Source organism: Oncorhynchus gorbuscha, linkage group LG16 (genome assembly GCF_021184085.1).
Source record: "Oncorhynchus gorbuscha isolate QuinsamMale2020 ecotype Even-year linkage group LG16, OgorEven_v1.0, whole genome shotgun sequence".
Taxonomy (NCBI): Eukaryota; Metazoa; Chordata; class Actinopteri; order Salmoniformes; family Salmonidae; genus Oncorhynchus; species Oncorhynchus gorbuscha.
In genome coordinates, this window is record NC_060188.1 from 61598427 (window position 1) to 61620794 (window position 22368).

Genomic DNA, 22368 nt, shown 5'->3' on the forward strand with positions numbered 1-22368 from the left:
CAATCAGCCAATGAAGAACGCTCATGCTGTCAAACAGACTATAGTAGCACGGAGTCCTCTACATCTATCTCTATTGTATGTTGCTGTCATGCGTATCTACCCTCTTATTGGCTAGAATGGTCCCACCTGATCTCGCCTGCCTTCCATATTTGTATTTCCATTGTTAGAGCGGTCACTTGACCATCTTGTCAATATAATATACCCTCTTTGTTACTAGTCCCCAATGTTCCGGAGCATGTCTTTAACTTCATATCGTAACCTCCTACGAAAAAGTAACTAACACTCGTAGCTGTATTGAAGTGGTGTTTTTAAGGAATCTCATCATTCTTCACTACAAAGAATGCAAAAGTCTCCTTCCGTTTTGTGATCCCCAACCAGGATATTGATGAACTCCCCCTAGCGGAAGTGCCTGCAGCCCAATAAACTACATCGTTCGTTTGATCAGAGTGAATTTGTGAAAGTTGTTTCCACCGGGAAGGAGCTGCCTGGGAATACACTGTCGACAGCTTTTCTTGCATTTCTTCTGGAGAAATGAGGCGGAAAGAAAAACGTCTACTGCAGTTCGCAGGGTTGCTTATAGCGGCTCTTCTTTTCCTGCCGAACGTTGGTCTGTGGTCATTGTATCGAGATCGGGTCTTTGAGAACTCGCCAGAAATAGTGGAGGGACCGGGTGGCATCCTTCAAATACAGGTACGGTTGTCTAGTACACGGTTCGGCTGAGTCGCGCTGCAAGTGAAAACACTTGACTTGGTGTCACTGACTGTCTGATCACGTTGGAAATGGACGTAGCTAGTTAGCTGCACGCATCTAAAATATCTGCAACATGAACTGTCTAACGTTAGCTAGCTTTTTTAACATGTTGACAATGTGAGGCTTTTTGGCAGCAGGTTCTTAAATGGTCAATTGGCTAGCAAGTTTCTACATGACTAATTAATGTGTTCTTGCTACGTGTGACACTGCTTGTCACCCCCTTTTCAATGACATTAGCTAGTTTGCTAGCTAACTAGTTACACTACTTTACCTATACATCTCTTCTTTAGGAAAAGGGGCATGTTGTCGTCAAAGTCGAGCTTTTCAGAAGAATGTGGGAGGATAATGCCAGGTAGCTACACTGGTAGATAGTGAGAAGGCCACGTAGCAGTCAGGAAATAGCTGTGTTACAAGTTGCAAAGCCTAACGTTCGTTATACGAAAGGAAGTTGTGATGTGTAGCAGACAGTTTTTCACATTGGTTGTTGAGACTCAGCACAAAGATGCAGCTTTGAAATAATGTTTCTGCGTGGTTCTGTAAGCTATTTTTATTAGTATTCTACTAGCTGCACAAATGATGTCACGTTCGTATGGTAATGAGGAAACCTTCAAAATAAAAGCCCACACTTTATTGTGGATTAGTCATTCAAAAGATGATGATTAATTTTAATCAATGGGCACTTATTGTGCCCTCAAGAATAGGCAATACGTAATCTAACTGGCTGTAGCTCAGGACCTGAAGCAAGTATATACATATTATTGATACCATTTGAAAGGAAACACTGAAGTTTGTGGAAATGTGAAATGAATGTAGGAGAATATAATACATTAGAGCTGGTTAAAGAAAAACACTTTTTTGTTGTACCACCTTTGAAATGCAAGACAAAGTCCATAATGTATTATTACAGCTCAGGCACAATTTAGATTTTGGCCATAAGATGGCAGCAGTGAATGTGCAACGTTTTAAACTGATCCAATGAACCATTGAATATATGTTAAAAATATTGTATCAAGACTGCCCAAATGTGCCTAATTGGTTTTTAATAACTTTTTTAAGTGAATAATTGTGCAAACAATAGCATATTCTTTCATTGTAAAAACTACTGTAAATTGGACAGTTAGATTAACAAGAATTTAAGCTTTTTGCCAATATCACATATGTCTATTTCCTAGGCATTTTTTTGTTTGTTACTTACAACCTCAGGCTAATGTGATTTAGAATATAATATGTTAGCTCAACCGGTCCCGTAGAAGTTAAAGTTGGGTAGGAAATACTCAGTAGGGTCTCTACTAGTCCAGCATGTACTTTCAAGGAGCCTACCATTACTCCTTAAGGTCAATTGTGATACACAATCATAAATCCCTTTCATATCACATCAAAATAATTTCATAACGGAAAAATATACACTTTATGTACACTGTTTTAACCAGCTTTATCACAGTTGCTGCCGATTTTAGTATTTTTCAGTGACACATTCTGGTGGCCTTCTTCCTTTACACACTAGTGTTCGAAGCATACTAGATAGCTAATTAGCACAGGTGGTCCCTCTGTTTATCGTAAACACTCGCTGTAACATGGATGAATGGCCGTATGGGAACACTAACTGTAAAGGTGTGTATCAATTTAAACTTTTGGTTTTAGAAAATTATTTCTTTCTGATAGGAAAGATGAGGTCCTTATGCTTCCAAAACTGTACAGCAAGCGATGGGTGCTAATGTTCAGACAGAGTTGTGACTCTTAACAAAACACACCCATACAGAAGAAGCCTTTGTCCAATGACTCTTATGTGTAATATAAAGGATCTGAGAATCATGATCAAGGGCTAGGTCTCTACTAACTAAATTTGTTCTCCACCACTTCCATAGCCCCCAATGCAAAACACATTCTTTCCTTTACATGGATCAGTCGTCCTGGTCCCTTTGCAGTTAAACAGCCCAAAAGCATGATGTTTCCACCCCCATGCTTCACAGTAGGTATGGTGTTCTTTGGATGTAACTCAGCATTCTTTGTCCTCCAAACACGACGAGTTGAGTTTTTACCCAAAAGTTGTATTTTGGTTTGATCTGACCATTTGACATTCTCTCAATCTTCTTCTGGATCATCCAAATGCTCTCTAGCAAACTTCAGACGGGCCTGGACATGTACTGGCTTAAGCAGGGGGACACGTCTGGCACAGCAGGATTTGAGTCCCTGGCGGCGTAATGTGTTAAAGATGGTAGGCTTTGTTTTTTTGGTCCCAGCTCTCTGCAGGTCATTCACTAGGTCCCCCCATGTGGTTCTGGGATTTTTGCTCACCTTTCTTGTGATCATTTTGACCCCACGGGGTGAGATCTTGCGTGGAGCCCCAGATCGAGGGAGATTATCAGTGGTCTTGTATGTCTTCCATTTCCTAATAATTGCTCCCACAGTTGATTTCTTCAAACCAAGCTGCTTACCTATTGCAGATTCAGTCTTCCCAGCCTGGTGCAGGTCTACAATTTTGTTTCTGGTGTCTTTTGACAGCTCTTTGGTCTTGGCCATAGTGGAGTTTGGAGTGTGACTGTTTGAGGTTGTGGACAGGTGTCTTTTATACTGATAACAAGTTAAAACAGGTGCCATCAATACAGGTAACGAGTGGAGGACAGAGGAGCCTCTTAAAGAAGTTACAGGTCTGTGAGAGACAGAAATCTTGCTTGTTTGTAGGTGACCAAATACTTATTTTCCACCATAATGTGCAAATAAATTCATTAAAAATCCTACAATGTGATTTTCTGGAGAAAACAAATATCATTTTGCCTGTCATAGTTGAAGTGTACCTAGTAATATAGTAATATCATCAACCATGTGTAGTTAACTAGTGATTACGATTGATTGTTTTTTTATAAGACAAGTTTAATGCTTGCTAGCAACATACCTTGGCTTACTGCATTCACGTAACAGGCAGTAAGCCAAGGTAAGTCTCCTTGTCGAGTGCAATGAGAGAGAGGCAGGTCGTTATTGCGTTGGACCAGTTAACTGTAAGGTTGCACCCCCGGGCTGACAAGGTGAAAATCTGTCGTTCTGCCCCTGAACGAGGCAGTTAACCCATCGTTCCTAGGTGGTCATTGAAAATAAGGTGTTCTTAACTGACTTGCCTAGTTAAATAAAGATTTAAAACATTTTTTCAATCGGCAAATCGGCACCCAAAAATACAGATTTCCGATTGTTATGAAAACTTGACATCTGCCCTAATTATTCGGCCATTCCGATTAATCGGTCGACCTCTAATGTCTATGCAAGTAACCTTTTCAATAGAATGTTCATGATGTCACTGCAACAACTGTCAATAGCCAGAGTGAATTTACCAGCTACGTCTACGTCTATCTATTCCTATTTCAGAGCACTCTTGTCTGTGTGCCTGAATAACTGACAAATTTACAAATGCTCAATACCCGTTGAATATGGCTGGTGTCAGAAATACATTGCTAAAAAAGCTTAATTAAATTGTTGCCAGCAGCACAGTTAGTCACCAATGCTCTAGATAACATAACAGCCTTACCAGCTCTGCTCGGGCGAGTAAAATGGTCAGTGAGCTGTTCTCTCATTTGTCTGGAAGTAGCTAGCAAGCTAATCACCAGCAGTCTATATTAAACCTGTTGCCCAGCACAATAGACCAATTTAAAGTTTTGCAGTAATTTGAAAAACATGTTTTTATTAACATTTTATTTATTTAAGTATAGCCTATGCAATAGCGTTCAACATATCAGTATTTGTTTAAACTTTCAAATGAAATGCTGGTATAAATAATATACCCCCCCCCCCCAAAAAAAAAACAAGAACAATTCAAAGGTGGTTGCAATGCTGTGAAAAAACAGTTGCACTGCATATATTCCCAAAGTTTAGCGTGTCTTTGCAGCGGGACTCTTATTTTGAGTGAAAAAATATCAGTGATCGTGCTGCCAGAATAATATCCTGTTGCTTGGTGAACGGTAATGTTTTTCTTGCCCTGTTGCAGGGTTATTTGGGTTTTTGTGTGAAACAGCTGACATTATTCATGCAATTCTACATGTAAAATTGGTGCACAGTCGTTTTGCAAATTACGTTCAGATGTGCTAAGGACTCTCTGCCAGCAAACACTAGTGGTGTGCCTGGGCCTTTACATTTGTCCAGGAGGTTATTCAGCCACCAGGCCCTGTCTTGTTTCTGTGTGTATTAGAGCTCAATATGAGTTAACACGGCCCATAGAGCGCATCACAAGACCGGCACCAAAGTGCTACCTATCCGAGGGTACAGTATATTGTTTGAGAGCCAGTTAGTGCAGAAAGTCTGGTTCACGGGCTACGTCTGCTCTGCTGTACTTCAGATTCTGTGGCTGTAAGTCACGCCTGCCTAACAATGAAAGTGATGCAAATCTGAACTTTTTGTGACCCCTTCCTCTCATATGTTAGGTTTAGTAAGGTGAGTCTAGTTGACCTGGTGGCCTTTTCTCTTTCTCCTGATGTGCCATTTTATTACATTAAGGTTCAGTAAGAGTTTAGCCTCTGGTTCAATGAAATATTCTCCATTTGACTCTTGAATTGTGAATGAGAGGGAAAAAGTTATGCTATTATTTCAAGGCTCCAGTAACCTTGGGTTATGTAATTATTTATTTCAGGTTTTATTTCTTTCATCACATTCCCAGTGGATCAGAAGTTTACATACTCGATTAGTATTTGGTAGCATTGCCTTTCAATTGTTTAACTTGGGTCAAACCTTTCGGGTAGCTTCCCACAATAAGTTGGGTGAATTTTTGCCCATTCCTCCTGACAGAGCTGGTGTAACTGAGTCAGGTTTGTAGGCCTCCTTACTCGCACACACTTTTTCAGTTCTGCCGGCAAATGTTCAATGGGATTAAGGTCAGGGCTTTGTGATGGCCACTCCAATACCTTGACTTTGTTGTCCTTAAGCCATTTTCCCACGTGTCTCATCAAAAATGTTTGGAAGGGGATGGCTCTGACAGTGAGCAGACGGTGTGTCACCAGTTGAGCTATAAAAGAACAGCGTGAACAGATTTTCTCCCTGGGAGAATCTCAATTGCATACTCCTTTTGTCCTCGCCTCCTTCTCAAAACCCAGGAGGTTAGAGGGGAGGGACCTCTGGCTTTCTCATCCAATGGGTTTTGAGTAGAGGATGCGAGGAGTAGGCAATTTAGATTCTCCCACTGTGTGCTCACTAACGTTACCTTTTCTGGCGGTTGTGTCATCACGCTGTCAACGCAACAGACTGACTGGGAAATTTGGAATCTAACTCGATAACCAACCTGTGTTTGAAATAATGCTGTGGTTGTAGTTGACAAGAAGCAAATAAAGTGGCATGTATGTTTCGTAGCACAACTTATTACACACAAAGTAATTAACGTTAGCTAGCTACGTTAGCATCATATTGAAATGAATGACTAAACACAGAAAGCATCCTACAAATAGAATATCAATTCAGAGCATGATGTCAGACATGTCATATCAGAATGAGTGCTTCATCCAATACCATGTGATAGCTGTGAGCAGCCAACCACACCCCCTAACCAGCCATTAATCTACTAGTCTGCTTCTCTCCATCCCAGCACTAGGATAAAGTGACTAAGGGGACAGTTGAAATCGGTGTGGTGGCACATTTGTTGGGGTTTCTTGCATTGGAATTATATTGAATTTGTCTTAAAGCTATACCAAAAACAAAGTTAAAATGCCGAGACTCTGAGACCATTGAGTGCTTTTGAAGTTACTGAAGCAAGGCTGTTTTGGTCATGAATATAGGCTACAAGATTGATAGGGTATTTCACCTATTACAGCTGCCTTACCAAGATAATGCAAACTAAATGCTGAAAGTAGTAGCCTAGTTATTCATGCATGCAACAAAAATACTGAATAGCAGTTAGGCTTAGAATATTGAAACTTCTGTGAATTCAAACAAATGAATGCAAACAGAACAAAACAGTGGCACCAAGTAGGCCTAGTAAACAATATATCAGCTCGATAAATGCAGGACACAATCTATATTTAGGCTAGTTACATTAATAGGAAGCAAAAGGCGAATGGCGATCCAAAACACAGTCTAAAGTGAGATGCAGCCATGTCTTGCCAAACAAATAGACCTATAGGTCCGCTTCGGATATGGAAAATCATGCCGCTCATGAGTACAGCGACACATTGGGATACGGCACAATACATTTCTGGATTAAATTCGACCCACTCAATCAATTACACAATGCCAGCCTACAATAAACATTGTTCAGATATGTATTATGTTAATCTCTGAAAATATGAAAAGTATATGCACATTTCAACACCTTTTTTGGACCCTCACCAGTTTGCATCCCTGTTTAATAGAGGAGTGCTTCTTCTGAGAGAATGCACATTTGAACCAGGGAGATGATAGAAAAACTAGCCTATATGAGTGGTGTGGAAAATAGACTGTTTAAACTGTTATGATTCATTATCCTATGCACAGACACGGTCTCAGTAAGGACGAACCCCCCTATTGCGACCTTTAGAAGTTGATATCAGCCGAGGTAAAACGTTAATACAGCAACCTTAGGCAGTACATTAAGAGAATCTGAAATATTATTTTGTTTTGAATGTGTTAAGACCTTGGAAGATTAGAAGATTGGAGGGAGCAAGTTGGATACATTGAGAGCGGAGTCAATCGTTAAAGGCTCATACATTCCACATTATGGCGGGGAGGAAAATGCATTTTGGAGTAAAGGCAGAGATGCTTGTTCACTTTGTTGTAAAGCGTTTCCTCCCGTCATTTCCCAGACAAGGCGAGCGTTGACCGCTGCTGGCGGAGGCTGTGCGCCTGCTGCTGCCTACTCTGTATGCCTCGGCGAGCTCCTCAGCCCTGCTAAGAACAAGGGGCCAAATGAGAGGCAGGTGCAGGAAATGTGCAGCCATGGGTTATGATGAGGAAAAATGTTGACTCCGTCAACTTGCCTGGTTAAGTAATGAAATGAAGGCAGTGAATGTTGTGGGGATGTTTTTTGTATTATTGTAGAGATACTTTTTATGCAGTGTCTGGTGTTGCGCTATCACATTTGTCTCCTACGCTGCATATACTGCATGTGTTGTCAGACAAGGAATCACCAGCATCCCTAGTCATCTTGATGTGTATCTGTAAGGATGCACAAAGGGAATTTCTCAGCTGATAAAATATATTTTCTCAACCATTTGATATCATTGATGTTTGGCTCTTGGTTCTTGTTAAACTTGATTTTTAGGGCTGGCACAATTACCGTATAAGCGTGTAGCTGACGGTATGGATGAAGACCGTCATTAAAATAAAATAACTGTCAAATATATATTTTTTATTGTATTTTTGTTGTTGTGTGGAACAAACAGCTGACTGAAGACGGGACGGCTGGGCATACCTGTGGTTGAGGCCTTTTCTGAGGTAACATGGACTCTTAACATGATGAAACTGTTACTCCTTGCTGAAACAACCAAGGTGTTGTAGCAAAGTCTTTGGTTGCCTAGGTAATGCCCCACTCCCTGCTCCAGCAGCACACATAGAATGGGTAAAATGGACTTGGAACCTCTAACACTGGTAGACTCACAATGGCTGCCTGGGATTGTCAGTGTTACCCCTATTAATTTAGCGGTGGACCACTGCTGCTCAATAGTTGCAATCACAACAAAGATGATGAAAAAAAAATATGTGTATGATTCTTGGAATGAGTTGAATTAACAAATCACAGCACATCTTCAGGTGGGCCTTTGCGCTTCAGCAGACAAAGGACAGGAAGGGTGCTCATGTTCAGTAGCCTAATTTTCTCTTTTGTTGGGCGTACAAGATCAATTGTGTGTATGTGTGGTCTCTGTTAAATAGCCTGTAGAAATAGGCTATATGGTGTGAGAAGCACAGCGCAGTTGTCTTAAACTTCCAAAATATGATGGGCAATGTTTACTCTGACATTGACTGGAAATACGTATTGATAACACATGCATTTTACTCTGCTTGCAAATTGCCTTCCACCTAAAAGTTATGCAAAATGTAGCTTAAGTCAGTGTCCACTCTCCTATATTTCGCCCCAACTGTGCTCTTTTAAACTACGTCTACCCTATTGGTTGATGTAGCCCAATAGTACCGATAGCCTAATAAACTCAGCAAAAGAAGAAACGTCCTCTCACTGTCAACTGTGTTTATTTTCAGCAAACTTAACGTGTAAATATTTGTATGAACATAAGATTCAAGAACTGAGACACAAACTGAACAAGTTCCACAGACATGTGACTAACAGAAATGGAGCTGTGGCCACCAGCTGCATGAAGTACTGCAGTGCATCTCCTCCTCATGGACTGCACCAGATTTGCCAGTTCTTGCTGTGAGATGTTACCCCACTATTCCATCAGGGCACCTGCAAGTTCCCAGACATTTCTGGGGGGAATGTCCCTAGGCCTCACCCTCCGATCCAACAGATCCCAGACGTGCTCAAAGGGATTGAGATCCGGGCTCTTCGCTGGCCGTGGCAGAACACTGACATTCCTGTCTTGTCGGAAATCGCTCACAGAACGAGTAGTATGGCTGGTGGCATTGTCATGTCAATGAGCCTGCAGGAAGGGTACCACATGAGGAGGATGTATTCCCTGTAACGCACAGCGTTGAGATTGCCTGCAATGACAACAAGCTCAGTCCTATGATGCTGTGACACACCACCCCAGACCATGACAGACCCTCTACCTCCAAATCGATCCCGCTCCAAAGTCCAGGCCTCGGTGTAACGCTCATTCCTTCGACGATAAACGCAAATCTGACCATCACCCCTGGTGAGACAAACCCGCGACTCGTCAGTGAAGAGTAATTTTTTTTGCCAGTCCTGTCTGGTCCAGCGAACGTGGGTTTGTGCCCATTGACAACCTTTGCTGGTGATGTCTGGTGAGAACCTGCCTTACGACAGGCCTACAGGCCCTCAGTCCATCCTCTCTCAGCCTATTGCGGACAGTCTGAGCACTGACGGAGGGATTTTGCGTTCCTGGTATAACTCGGGCAGTTGTTGTTGCCTTCCTGTACCTGTCCTGCAGGTGTGATGTTCGGATGTACTGAATCTGTGCAGGTGTTACACATGGTCTGCCACTGCAAGGAAGATCAGCAGACCATCCTGTCTCCCTGTAGCGCTGTCTTAGGCGTCTCACAGTACGGACATTGCAATTTATTGCCCTGGCCACATCTGCAGTCCTCATGCCTCCTTGCAGCATGCCTAAGGCACATTCACGCAGATGAGCAGGGACCCTGGGCATCTTTCTTTTGGTGTTTTTCTGTTAGTAGAACGGCCTCTTCAGTGTCCTATGTTTTCATAACTGTGACCTTGAATAAGCTATTAGTGTGTTAATGACCATTCCACAGGTGTATGTTCATTATTTGTTTATGGTTCAATGAACAAAAACATGGGAAACAGTGTTTAAACCCTTTATAATGATCTATGAAGTTATTTGGATTTTTACAAATTTTCTTTGTTGGGCCAGTTGAGGATCTCTGGTATTTTAACCTAATTCTTAGGCAATTTTAACGACTTCTTTGATCCTGACTAGGGTGGAAAATTTGCTGGCATCAGGGCTGCAAAGCGACTGTGTCACATACACATAAAATAAGATTGCAGGACTGCAGTTGGGTTCGGGACCAGTCCTTGCGGGAGCAGGTGTGACAAGAAGTCAGCGGGAGCGAGTGTGACGAAGAAATTAGTCCCATGCAGGTTGCAGACGGAATCCAGACATTAAAACGGAAATCGACAATAATAATAATTTTAAAAAATGAACAAAGTATCAACACTTTGTGTTGCCGGTAGCAATTATGCTAATGATAACGTTATTTTGGTAGAGATGGACAGGCTTTCCCTAAAACCTTCTCAATTAAATGTTAACCACAAAGTAGCCTACCTGGCAGAATATCATGATTATTTGCATCGATCCAGTGGCCATTTTGTTTAGCCAACTCCGCAATCACATGAGCGATACAGAAACATCACTAACCAAACAACTCTCATATTAGAGGTTGACACAGGAGTGAAAATTAATTCCTGTCACATCTTGTCCTGACCAAAAAAATCCTGTTCTGTGCTGATCCCACAACCCTGGAACTTTCCCTTCCCGATTTTTAAATCACTCCCGTCCGGTCCTGTACTCATTTTTGCGCACAGAAATATGTAGGATATTGTGTTTGTTTAGGAAGCATTGGAAATAATTTTAGTTATGCAATATGTGACTGATGTGGTTGTCTTCTTGGTTAAATGCACTGACTGTAGGCATAATTCGCTATGGATAAGAGCGTATTCTAAATGACCTAAAATGTATTCCAAACAAAAAATATGAATGCCAAATGCAACTATTTCAAATATTTTACGGCATTACAGTTCATCTAAGGAAATCGGTCAATTTTAAACAAATTCATTAGGACCTAATCTATGAGTTTCACATGACTGGGCAGGGTTGCAGCCATGGGTGGGCCTAGGAGGGCATGGGCCCACCCACTGGTGAGTCAGGTCTACGAATGGGCTGGAATGGTTACACGTGGTCTGCGGTTGTGATGCCGGTTGGACGTAGTGCCAAATTCTCTAAAATGGCGTTGGAGGCGGCTGACTTGTCTACTAGTTAAATAAAAAAGTCAAATGGTAGAGAAAATAACATTGACATTTTCTGGTAACAGCTCTGGTGGACATTCCTGCAGTCAACATACCAATTGCATGCCCCCTCAATTTGAGACATCTGTGGTAGAGGTCGACTGATTATGATTTTTCAACGCCGATACCGATAATTGGAGGCCTCGAGTAAATAATGAAACATGTTCAATTTGATTTAAATAATGCAAAAACAAAGTGTTGGAGAAGAAAGTAAAAGTGCAATATGTGCTAACGTTTCAGTTCCTTGCTCAGAACATGAGAATATATATATATATATATATATATATATATATATATATATATATTTTTTTACCTTTATTTAACCAGGCAAGTCAGTTAAGAACGTATTCTTATTTTCAATGACGGCCTGGGAACAGTGGGTTAACTGCCTGTTCAGGGGCAGAACGACAGATTTGTACCTTGTCACCTCGGGGGTTTGAACTCGCAACCTTCCGGTTACTAGTCCAACGCTCTAACCACTAGGCTACCGCCCCAATATGAAAGAGGGTGGTTCCTTTTAACACGAGGCTTCAATATTCCCAGGTAAGACGATTTAGGTTGTAGTTATTATAGGAATTATAGGACTATTTCCCTCTATACCATTTGTATTTCATTAACCTTTGACTATTGGATGTTCTTCTAGGCACTTTAGTATTGCCAGTGTAACAGTATAGCTTCCGACCCTCTCCTCGCTCGAACCAGCAACACAACGGCAACAGCCACCCTCAAAGCAGCGTTACAAATGCAGAGCAAGGGGAACAACTACTAGAAGGCTCAGAGCGAGTGACGTTTGAAACGTTGTTAGCGCGCGCTAACTAGCTAGCCATTTCACTTCGGTTACACCAGCCTCATCTCGAGAGTTGATAGGCTTGAAGTCATAAACAGCGCAATGCTTGACGTACATCATGATTTTTCAATTTTATTTTAGCTAGTTTTTGCCTTAAATCTTGGTCGACCAACAGCATATCGACCGAAAAATCGACCAGTTGACTAAATGGGGTCTGCCTAAATTTTCTGTGAAATAAAACAAAGTTGCACGTTGCTGAAATCTCTATTGAAGAAAATATAATGACTTTCAATATCAAAAGCGACCCATCCATACACAGCTGGACTCACCAGCTCCCGCTTTCACCCGTTGGTGCTATTTACAAACGTGTGACTGGCTCAACTTTTCTGGGGAACTCTAAGCTTCATAATGTGAAGGGTGAATGAAGAATGTGCTTTATCTCCCGCTCGCTCTGTCTGTCCCGCTCGCTCTGTCTGTCCCGCTCGCTCTGTCTGTCCCGCTCGCTCTGTCTGTCCCGCTCGCTCTGTCTGTCCCGCTCGCTCTGTCTGTCCCGCTCGCTCTGTCTGTCCCGCTCGCTCTGTCTGTCCCGCTCGCTCTGTCTGTCCCGCTCGCTCTGTCTGTCCCGCTCGCTCTGTCTGTCCCGCTCGCTCTGTCTGTCTCGCTCGCTCTGTCTGTCTCGCTCGCTCTGTCTGTCTCGCTCGCTCTGTCTGTCTCGCTCGCTCTGTCTGTCTCGCTCGCTCTGTCTCGCTCGCTCTGTCCCGCTCGCTCTGTCTGTCTCGCTCGCTCTGTCTGTCTCGCTCGCTCTGTCTGTCTCGCTCGCTCTGTCTGTCTCGCTCGCTCTGTCTGTCTCGCTCGCTCTGTCCCTCTCGCTCTGTCTGTCCCTCTCGCTCTGTCTGTCCCTCTCGCTCTGTCTGTCCCTCTCGCTCTGTCTGTCCCTCTCGCTCTGTCTGTCTCTCTCGCTCTGTCTGTCTCGCTCGCTCTGTCTGTCCCGCTCGCTCTGTCTGTCCCGCTCGCTCTGTCTGTCCCTCTCGCTCTGTCTGTCCCGCTCGCTCTGTCTGTCCCGCTCGCTCTCTCGCTCTGTCTGTCCCGCTCGCTCTGTCTGTCCCGCTCGCTCTCTCGCTCTGTCTGTCCCTCTCGCTCTGTCTGTCCCTCTCGCTCTGTCTGTCCCTCTCGCTCTGTCTGTCCCTCTCGCTCTGTCTGTCCCGCTCGCTCTGTCTGTCCCGCTCGCTCTGTCTGTCCCGCTCGCTCTGTCTGTCCCTCTCGCTCTGTCTGTCCCGCTCGCTCTGTCTGTCCCGCTCGCTCTCTCGCTCTGTCTGTCCCGCTCGCTCTGTCTGTCCCGCTCGCTCTCTCGCTCTGTCTGTCCCTCTCGCTCTGTCTGTCCCGCTCTCTCGCTCTGTCTGTCCCGCTCGCTCTCTCGCTCTGTCTGTCCCGCTCGCTCTCTCGCTCTGTCTGTCCCGCTCGCTCTCTCGCTCTGTCTGTCCCGCTCGCTCTCTCGCTCTGTCTGTCCCGCTCGCTCTGTCTGTCCCGCTCGCTCTCTCGCTCTGTCTGTCCCTCTCGCTCTGTCTGTCCCGCTCGCTCTCTCGCTCTGTCTGTCCCGCTCGCTCTGTCTGTCCCGCTCGCTCTCTCGCTCTGTCTGTCCCGCTCGCTCTGTCTGTCCCGCTCGCTCTCTCGCTCTGTCTGTCCCTCTCGCTCTGTCTGTCCCGCTCGCTCTCTCGCTCTGTCTGTCCCGCTCGCTCTCTCGCTCTGTCTGTCCCGCTCGCTCTCTCGCTCTGTCTGTCCCGCTCGCTCTCTCGCTCTGTCTGTCCCGCTCGCTCTCTCGCTCTGTCTGTCCCGCTCGCTCTCTCGCTCTGTCTGTCCTCTCTCGCTCTGTCTGTCCCGCTCGCTCTCTCGCTCTGTCTGTCCCCTCGCTCTCTCGCTCTGTCTGTCCCGCTCGCTCTCTCGCTCTGTCTGTCCCGCTCGCTCTCTCTCTCGCTCTGTCTGTCCCTGTCTCTCTCTCTCGCTCTGTCTGTCCCGCTCTCTCTCTCTCGCTCTGTCTGTCCCGCTCGCTCTCTCTCTCGCTCTGTCTGTCCCGCTCGCTCTCTCTCTCGCTCTGTCTGTCCCGCTCGCTCTCTCTCTCGCTCTGTCTGTCCCGCTCGCTCTCTCTCGCTCTGTCTGTCCCGCTCGCTCTCTCTCTCGCTCTGTCTGTCTGTCCTCTCTCGCTCTGTCTCTCTCTCGCTCTGTCTGTCCCTGCTCGCTCTCTCGCTCTGTCTGTCCCGCTCGCTCTCTCTCTCGCTCTGTCTGTCCCGCTCGCTCTCTCTCTCTCGCTCTGTCTGTCCCGCTCGCTCTCTCTCTCTCGCTCTGTCTGTCCCGCTCGCTCTCTCTCTCTCGCTCTGTCTGTCCCGCTCGCTCTCTCTCTCGCTCTGTCTGTCCCGCTCGCTCTCTCTCTCGCTCTGTCTGTCCCGCTCGCTCTCTCTCTCGCTCTGTCTGTCCCGCTCGCTCTCTCTCTCGCTCTGTCTGTCCCGCTCGCTCTCTCTCTCGCTCTGTCTGTCCCGCTCGCTCTCTCTCTCGCTCTGTCTGTCCCTCTCGCTCTGTCTGTCCCGCTCGCTCTCTCTCTCGCTCTGTCTGTCCCGCTCGCTCTCTCTCTCGCTCTGTCTGTCCCGCTCGCTCTCTCTCTCGCTCTGTCTGTCCTGTCGCTCTCTCTCTCGCTCTGTCTGTCCTGCTCTCTCGCTCTCTCGCTCTGTCTGTCCCGCTCGCTCTCTCTCTCTCTCGCTCTGTCTGTCCCTGCTCTCTCTCTCTCGCTCTGTCTGTCCCGCTCGCTCTCTCTCTCGCTCTGTCTGTCCCGCTCGCTCTCTCTCTCTCGCTCTGTCTGTCCCGCTCGCTCTCTCTCTCTCGCTCTGTCTGTCCCGCTCGCTCTCTCTCTCTCGCTCTGTCTGTCCCGCTCGCTCTCTCTCTCGCTCTGTCTGTCCCGCTCGCTCTCTCTCTCGCTCTGTCTGTCCCTTTCTGCTCTCTCTCTCGCTCTGTCTGTCCCGCTCGCTCTCTCTCTCGCTCTGTCTGTCCCGCTCGCTCTCTCTCTCGCTCTGTCTGTCCCGCTCGTCTCTCTCTCTCGCTCTGTCTGTCCGCTCGCTCTCTCTCTCGCTCTGTCTGTCCCGCTCGCTCTCTCTCTCGCTCTGTCTGTCCGCTCGCTCTCTCTCGCTCTGTCTGTCCCGCTCGCTCTCTCTCTCTCGCTCTGTCTGTCCTGCTCGCTCTCTCTCTCGCTCTGTCTGTCCCTGTCTCGCTCTCTCTCTCTCGCTCTGTCTGTCCTGCTCTCTCTCTCTCTCTGTCTGTCTGTCCCTCTCGCTCTCTCTCGCTCTGTCTGTCCCTCTCGCTCTCTCTCTCTCGCTCTGTCTGTCTCGCTCTCTCTCTCTCGCTCTGTCTGTCTCTCTCTCTCTCTCGCTCTGTCTGTCCCGCTCGCTCTCTCTCTCTCGCTCTGTCTGTCTGTCCCGCTCGGTCTGGCTCTCTCTCTCGCTCTGTCTGTCTGTCTGCTCTCTCTCTCGCTCTGTCTGTCTGCTCGCTCTCTCTCTCTCGCTCTGTCTGTCCGTCTCTCTCGCTCTGTCTGTCTCTCGCTCTGTCTGTCCCGCTCGCTCTGTCTCTCTCGCTCTGTCTGTCTGTCTGCTCTCTCTCTCGCTCTGTCTGTCTGTCCTCTCTCTCTCGCTCTGTCTGTCTCTCTCTCTCTCTCGCTCTGTCTGTCCCGCTCTCTCTCGCTCTCTGTCTGTCGCTCTGTCTGTCCGCCTCGCTCTGTCTCTCTCTCTCGCTCTGTCTGTCTGTCTGGTCTCTCTCCTCGCTCTGTCTGTCCGCTCTGGCTCTCTCTCTCGCTCTGTCTGTCCCGCTCTGGCTCTCTCGCTCTGTCTGTCTGCTCTGCTCTGTCTCTCTCGCTCTGTCTGTCTCGCTCTGGTCTCTCTCTCTCGCTCTGTCTGTCCCGTCTCGCTCTGGCTCTCTCTCTCGCTCTGTCTGTCCCGCCCGCTCTGGCTCTCTCTCTCGCTCTGTCTGTCCCTCTCGCTCTGTCTGTCCCGCTCTGGCTCTCTCTCTCTCGCTCTGTCTGTCCCGCTCGCTCTCTCTCTCTGGTCTCTCTCTCTCGCTCTGTCTGTCCGCTCTCGCTCTGGCTCTCTCTCTCGCTCTGTCTGTCTGCCCGCTCTGGCTCTCTCTCTCGCTCTGTCTGTCTCGCTCTGGCTCTCTCTCTCGCTCTGTCTGTCTCTCTCGCTCTGGCTCTCGCTCTCGCTCTCTCTCTCGCTCTGTCTGTCTGTCTGCTCTCTCTCTCTCGCTCTGTCTGCTCTCGCTCTCTCTCTCGCTCTGTCTGTCCTGTCTGCTCTCTCTCTCGCTCTGTCTGTCTGCTCGCTCTCTCTCTCGCTCTGTCTGTCCCTCGCTCTCTCTCTCGCTCTGTCTGTCTGCTCTCTCTCTCTCGCTCTGTCTGTCCGTCGCTCTCTCTCTCTCGCTCTGTCTGTCCCGCTCGCTCTCTCTCTCTCGCTCTGTCTGTCCCGCTCGCTCTCTCTCTCTCGCTCTGTCTGTCTGTCGCTCTCTCTCTCTCGCTCTGTCTGTCCCGCTCGCTCTGTCTCTCTCGCTCTGTCTGTCTGTCGCTCTCTCTCTCTCGCTCTGTCTGTCCCGTCTCTCTCTCTCTCGCTCTGTCTGTCCCTGCTCTCTCTCTCTCGCTCTGTCTGTCTCCTGTCTGTCTGCTCTCTCTCGCTCTGTCTGTCTGTCCTGCTCTCTCTCTCTCGCTCTGTCTGTCTCGCTCTCTCTCTCTCGCTCTGTCTGTCTGCTCGCTCTGTCTCTCTGTCTGTCTCTCGCTCTGTCTGTCCCGCTCGCTCTCTCTCTCTGCTCTGTCTGTCCCTCTCGCTCTCTCTCTCTGTCTGTCTGCTCTGCTCTCTCTCGCTCTGTCTGTCTGTCTCTCTCTCGCTCTGTCTGTCTGCTCGCTCTCTCTCTCGCTCTGTCTGTCCCGCTCTGCTCTCTCTCTCGCTCTGTCTGTCCCGCTCGCTCTCTCTCTCGCTCTGTCTGTCCCGCTCTGCTCTCTCTCTCGCTCTGTCTGTCCCTGCTCTCTCTCTCTCGCTCTGTCTCTCTCTCTCTCGCTCTGTCTGTCCGCTCGCTCTCTCTCTCGCTCTGTCTGTCCCTCGCTCTCTCTCTCGCTCTGTCTGTCTGTCTCGCTCTCTCTCTCGCTCTGTCTGTCGCTCTCTCTCTCGCTCTGTCTGTCCCGCTCTCTCTCGCTCTCGCTCTGTCTGTCTGTCCCGCTCGCTCTCGCTCTCGCTCTGTCTGTCCCTCTCGCTCTGTCTGTCCCGCTCTGGCTCTCTCTCTCTCGCTCTGTCTGTCCCGCTCTGGCTCTCTCTCTCGCTCTGTCTGTCCCGCTCGCTCTGGCTCTCTCTCTCTCGCTCTGTCTGTCCCGCTCGCTCTGGCTCTCTCTCTCTCGCTCTGTCTGTCCCGCTCGCTCTGGCTCTCTCTCTCGCTCTGTCTGTCCCGCTCGCTCTGCTCTCTCTCTCTCGCTCTGTCTGTCCCGCTCGCTCTGTCTGTCCCGCTCGCTCTGTCTCTCTCTCTCGCTCTGTCTGTCCCGCCCGCTCTGGCTCTCTCTCTCGCTCTGTCTGTCCCGCCCGCTCTGGCTCTCTCTCTCTCGCTCTGTCTGTCCCGCCCGCTCTGGCTCTCTCTCTCTCTCGCTCTGTCTGTCCCGCTCTGGCTCTGTCTCTCTCGCTCTGTCTGTCTGTCGCTCTGGCTCTCTCTCTCTCTCGCTCTGTCTGTCGCCTGCTCTGGCTCTCTCTCTCGCTCTGTCTGTCCCGCCCGCTCTGGCTCTCTCTCTCGCTCTGTCTGTCCCGCCCGCTCTGGCTCTCTCTCTCGCTCTGTCTGTCCCGCCCGCTCTGGCTCTCTCTCTCTCGCTCTGTCTGTCCCGCTCGCTCTGGCTCTCGCTCTGGCTCTCTCTCTCGCTCTCTCTCTCTCGCTCTGTCTCTCTCTCGCTCTGGCTCTCTCTCTCGCTCTGGCTGTCTGTCTCGCTCGCTCTGTCTCTCTCGCTCTGGCTCTCGCTCTCGCTCTGGCTCTCGCTCTCGCTCTTGCTCTGGCTCTCGCTCTGGCTCTCGCTCTCGCTCTGGCTCTCGCTCTCGCTCTGGCTCTCTCGCTCTGGCTCTCTCTCTGGCTCTCTCTCTCTCGCTCTGTCTCTCTCGCTCTGCTCTGTCTCTCTCTCGCTCTCTGTCTGCTCTCTCTCTCTCGCTCTCTGTCTCTCTCGTCTCGCTCTGTCTGTCTCTGTCTCTCTCGCTCGCTCTGTCTGTCTCTCTCTCTCGCTCTGTCTGTCTGTCCTGCTCTCTCTCGCTCGCTCTGTCTGTCCCGCTCTCTCTCTCTCTCTGCTCTGTCTGTCCTGCTCTCTCTCTCTCTCGCTCTGTCTGTCTGCTCTGCTCTCTCTCTCGCTCTGTCTGTCCCGCTCTCTCTCTCTCGCTCTGTCTGTCCGCTCTCTCTCTCGCTCTGTCTGTCCCGCTCTCTCTCTCTCGCTCTGTCTGTCCCGCTCGCTCTCTCTCTCGCTCTGTCTGTCCTGCTCTGTCTCTCTCTCTCGCTCTGTCTGTCCGCTCGCTCTCTCTCTCGCTCTGTCTGTCTGCTCTGTCTCTCTCTCTCGCTCTGTCTGTCTGCTCTGTCTCTCTCTCTCGCTCTGTCTGTCTGTCGCTCTGTCTCTCTCTCTCGCTCTGTCTGTCTGTCTCGCTCTGCTCTCTCTCTCTCGCTCTGTCTGTCCCGTCTCGCTCTGTCTGTCTGTCTCGCTCTGTCTGTCTCTCTCGCTCTGTCTGTCTCGTCTGCTCTGTCTGTCTCTCTCTCGCTCTGTCTGTCGCTCTGCTCTGCTCTCTCTCGCTCTGTCTGTCCCGCCTGCTCTGGCTGTCTCTCTCTCTCGCTCTGTCTGTCCCGCTCTGGCTCTCTCTCTCGCTCTGTCTGTCCCGCTCGCTCTGGCTCTCTCTCTCTCGCTCTGTCTGTCTGTCTCTCTCTCTCGCTCTGTCTGTCTCGCTCTGTCTGTCTCTCTCGCTCTGTCTGTCCCGCTCTCTCTCTCTGCTCGCTCTGTCTCTCTCGCTCTGTCTGTCCCGCTCTGTCTCTGGCTCTCTCTCTCGCTCTGTCTGTCCCGTCTCGCTCTGGCTCTCTCTCTCGCTCTGTCTGTCCGCTCGCTCTGTCTCTCTGTCTGTCCCGCTCGTCTCTCTCTCTCGCTCTGTCTGTCTGTCTCGCTCTGTCTCTCTCGCTCTGTCTGTCTGTCTCGCTCTGTCTCTCTCGCTCTGTCTGTCCTGTCTGTCTGTCTCTCTCTCGCTCTGTCTGTCCCGCTCTGCTCTCTCTCTCTCGCTCTGTCTGTCCCGCTCGCTCTCTCTCTCTCTCGCTCTGTCTGTCCCGCTCTGTCTGTCTCTCTCTCTCTCTCGCTCTGTCTGTCCGCTCGCTCTCTCTCTCTCTCTGTCTGTCTGTCTGTCTGTCTCTCTCGCTCTGTCTGTCTCTGCGCTCTCTCTCGCTCTGTCTGTCCCGCTCTGCTCTCTCTCTCTCGCTCTGTCTGTCTCGCTCTGCTCTCTCTCTCGCTCTGTCTGTCTGTCTGCTCTGTCTCTCTCTCTCGCTCTGTCTGTCTGCTCTGGCTCTCTCTCTCGCTCTGTCTGTCCTCTCGCTCTCTCTCGTCTCTCTCGCTCTGCTCTGCTCTCTCTCTCGCTCTGTCTGTCTCGCTCGCTCTGGCTCTCGCTCTGTCTGTCTCCGCTCTGTCTCTCTCTCTCGCTCTGTCTGTCTGCTCTCGCTCTCTCTCTCGCTCTGTCTGTCTGCTCGCTGTCTCTCTCGCTCTGTCTGTCGCTCTCTGGCTCTCTCTCTCGCTCTGTCTGTCCTGCTCTCTCTCGCTCTCTCTCTCGCTCTGTCTGTCTGTCGCTCGCTCTGGCTCTCTCTCGCTCTGTCTGGCTCGCTCTGGCTCTCGCTCTGTCTGTCCTGCTCTCGCTCTCGCTCTCGCTCTGTCTGTCTGTCTGGCTCTCTCTCTCGCTCTCTGTCTCGCTCTGTCCCTCTCGCTCTGTCTGTCCCGCTCTCTCTCTCTCTCGCTCTGTCTGTCCCGCTCTGGCTCTCTCTCTCGCTCTGTCTGTCCCGCTCTGGCTCTCTCTCTCTCGCTCTGTCTGTCCCGCTCGCTCTGGCTCTCTCTCTCGCTCTGTCTGTCCCGCTCGCTCTGGCTCTCTCTCTCTCGCTCTGTCTGTCCCGCTCGCTCTGGCTCTCTCTCTCGCTCTGTCTGTCCCGCTCGCTCTGGCTCTCTCTCTCGCTCTGTCTGTCCCGCTCGCTCTGGCTCTCTCTCTCGCTCTGTCTGTCCCGCTCGCTCTGGCTCTCTCTCTCTCGCTCTGTCTGTCCCGCTCGCTCTGTCTGTCGCTCTGCTCTGTCCTGTCTCTCTCTCGCTCTGTCTGTCTGTCGCTCTGGCTCTCTCTCTCTCTCGCTCTGTCTGTCCCGCTCTCTCTGCTCTGTCTCTCTCGCTCTGTCTGCTCGCTCTGCTCTGTCTCTCTCTCTCTCTCTCGCTCTGTCTGTCCCGCCTCGCTCTGGCTCTGTCTGTCTCTCGCTCTGTCTGTCTCGCTCTGCTCTGGCTCTCTCTCTCGCTCGCTCTCTCTGTCTCGCTCTGCTCTCTCTCGCTCGCTCTGTCTGTCTCGCTCTGGCTCTCTCTCTCGCTCTGTCTGTCCTCGCTCTCTCTCGCTCTCGCTCTGTCTCGCTCTCGCTCTCGCTCTCTGCTCGCTCTCGCTCTGTCTGTCTCGCTCTGGCTCTCGCTCTCGCTCTGGCTCTCGCTCTCGCTCTGGCTCTCGCTCGCTCTGGCTCTCTCTCTGGCTCCCTCTCGCTCGCTCTGGCTCGCTCTGTCTCTCTCGGTCCCGCTCTCTCGCTCCCGCTCTCTCTCTCTCTCGCTCTCTGTCCCGCTCTCTCTCTCGCTCTGTCTGTCCCGCTCTCTCTCTCGCTCTGTCTGTCCCGCTCTCTCTCGCTCGCTCTGTCTGTCCCGCTCTCTCTCGCTCGCTCTGTCTGTCCCGCTCTCTCTCGCTCGCTCTGTCTGTCCCGCTCTCTCTCGCTCGCTCTGTCTGTCCCGCTCTCTCTCGCTCGCTCTGTCTGTCCCGCTCTCTCTCTCGCTCTGTCTGTCTCTGTCTCTCTCGCTCTGTCTGTCTGCTCTCTCTCTCTCGCTCTGTCTGTCCCGCTCTCTCTCGCTCGCTCTGTCTGTCCCGCTCTCTCGCTCGCTCTGTCTGTCCCGCTCTCTCGCTCGCTCTGTCTGTCCCGCTCTCTCTCGCTCGCTCTGTCTGTCCCGTCTCTCTCGCTCGCTCTGTCTGTCCCGCTCTCTCTCTCGCTCGCTCTGTCTGTCCCGCTCTCTCGCTCGCTCTGTCTGTCCCGCTCTCTCGCTCGCTCTGTCTGTCCCGCTCTCTCGCTGTCTGTCTGTCCGCTCTCTCGCTCGCTCTGTCTGTCTCTCTCTCTCGCTCGCTCTGTCTGTCCCGCTCTCTCGCTCCTCTGTCTGTCCGCTCCTCGCTCGCTCTGTCTGTCCCGCTCTCTCGCTCGCTCTCTGTCTGTCCCGCTCTCTCTCTCGCTCTGTCTGTCGCTCTCTCGCTCGCTCTGTCTGTCGCTCTCTCTCTCGCTCTGTCTGTCTCTCCGCTCTCTCGCTCGCTCTGTCTGTCTGTCTCTCTCTCGCTCTGTCTGTCTGTCTGTCTCTCTCGCTCTGCTCTGTCTCTCTCTCTCGCTCGCTCTCTGTCTGTCTCGCTCTCTCTCTCTCGCTCTGTCTGTCTCTCTCTCTCTCGCTCTGCTCTGTCTGTCTCGCTCTGTCTCTCTCTCTCTCGCTCTGTCTCTCTCTCTCGCTCTGTCTCTCTCGCTCGCTCTGTCTGTCTCTCTCGCTCTGTCTCTCTCTCTCTCGCTCTGTCTCTCTCTCTCTCGCTCTGTCTCTCTCTCTCTCGCTCTGTCTCTCTCTCTCTGCTCTGTCTCTCTCTCTCGCTCTGTCTGTCTGTCTGTCTCTCTCGCTCTGTCTCTCTCTCTGTCGCTCCTGTCTCTCTCTCTCGCTCTCGCTCTGTCTGTCTGTCTGTCTCGCTCGCTCTCTGTCTGTCTGCTCTCTCTCTCGCTCGCTCTGTCTGTCTGCTCTCTCTGTCTGTCCCGCTCTCTCTGTCTGTCCCGCTCTCTCTCTCGCTCGCTCTGTCTGTCCCGCTCTCTCTCTCGCTCGCTCTGTCTGTCCCGCTCTCTCTCTCGCTCGCTCTGTCTGTCCCGCTCTCTCTCGCTCGCTCGCTCTGTCTGTCCCGCTCTGTCTCGTCTCCTCGCTCTGTCT

The 22368-nt window shown here is 50.1% G+C and overlaps 1 protein-coding gene across 1 annotated transcript in view; it reads left to right on the plus strand.

Moving 5' to 3' along the window:
- Window positions 1-233: 233 nt before the first annotated feature.
- The window catches only part of LOC123999133 (polypeptide N-acetylgalactosaminyltransferase 10-like), a 138487-nt gene continuing 116352 nt past the window's right edge, over window positions 234-22368 (plus strand). The window contains exon 1 of the mRNA XM_046304578.1: window positions 234-690. Within this exon, the coding sequence (XP_046160534.1) occupies window positions 532-690 (159 nt within the window). The 5' untranslated portion in view covers window positions 234-531. The remainder of the gene's footprint in view (window positions 691-22368) is intronic.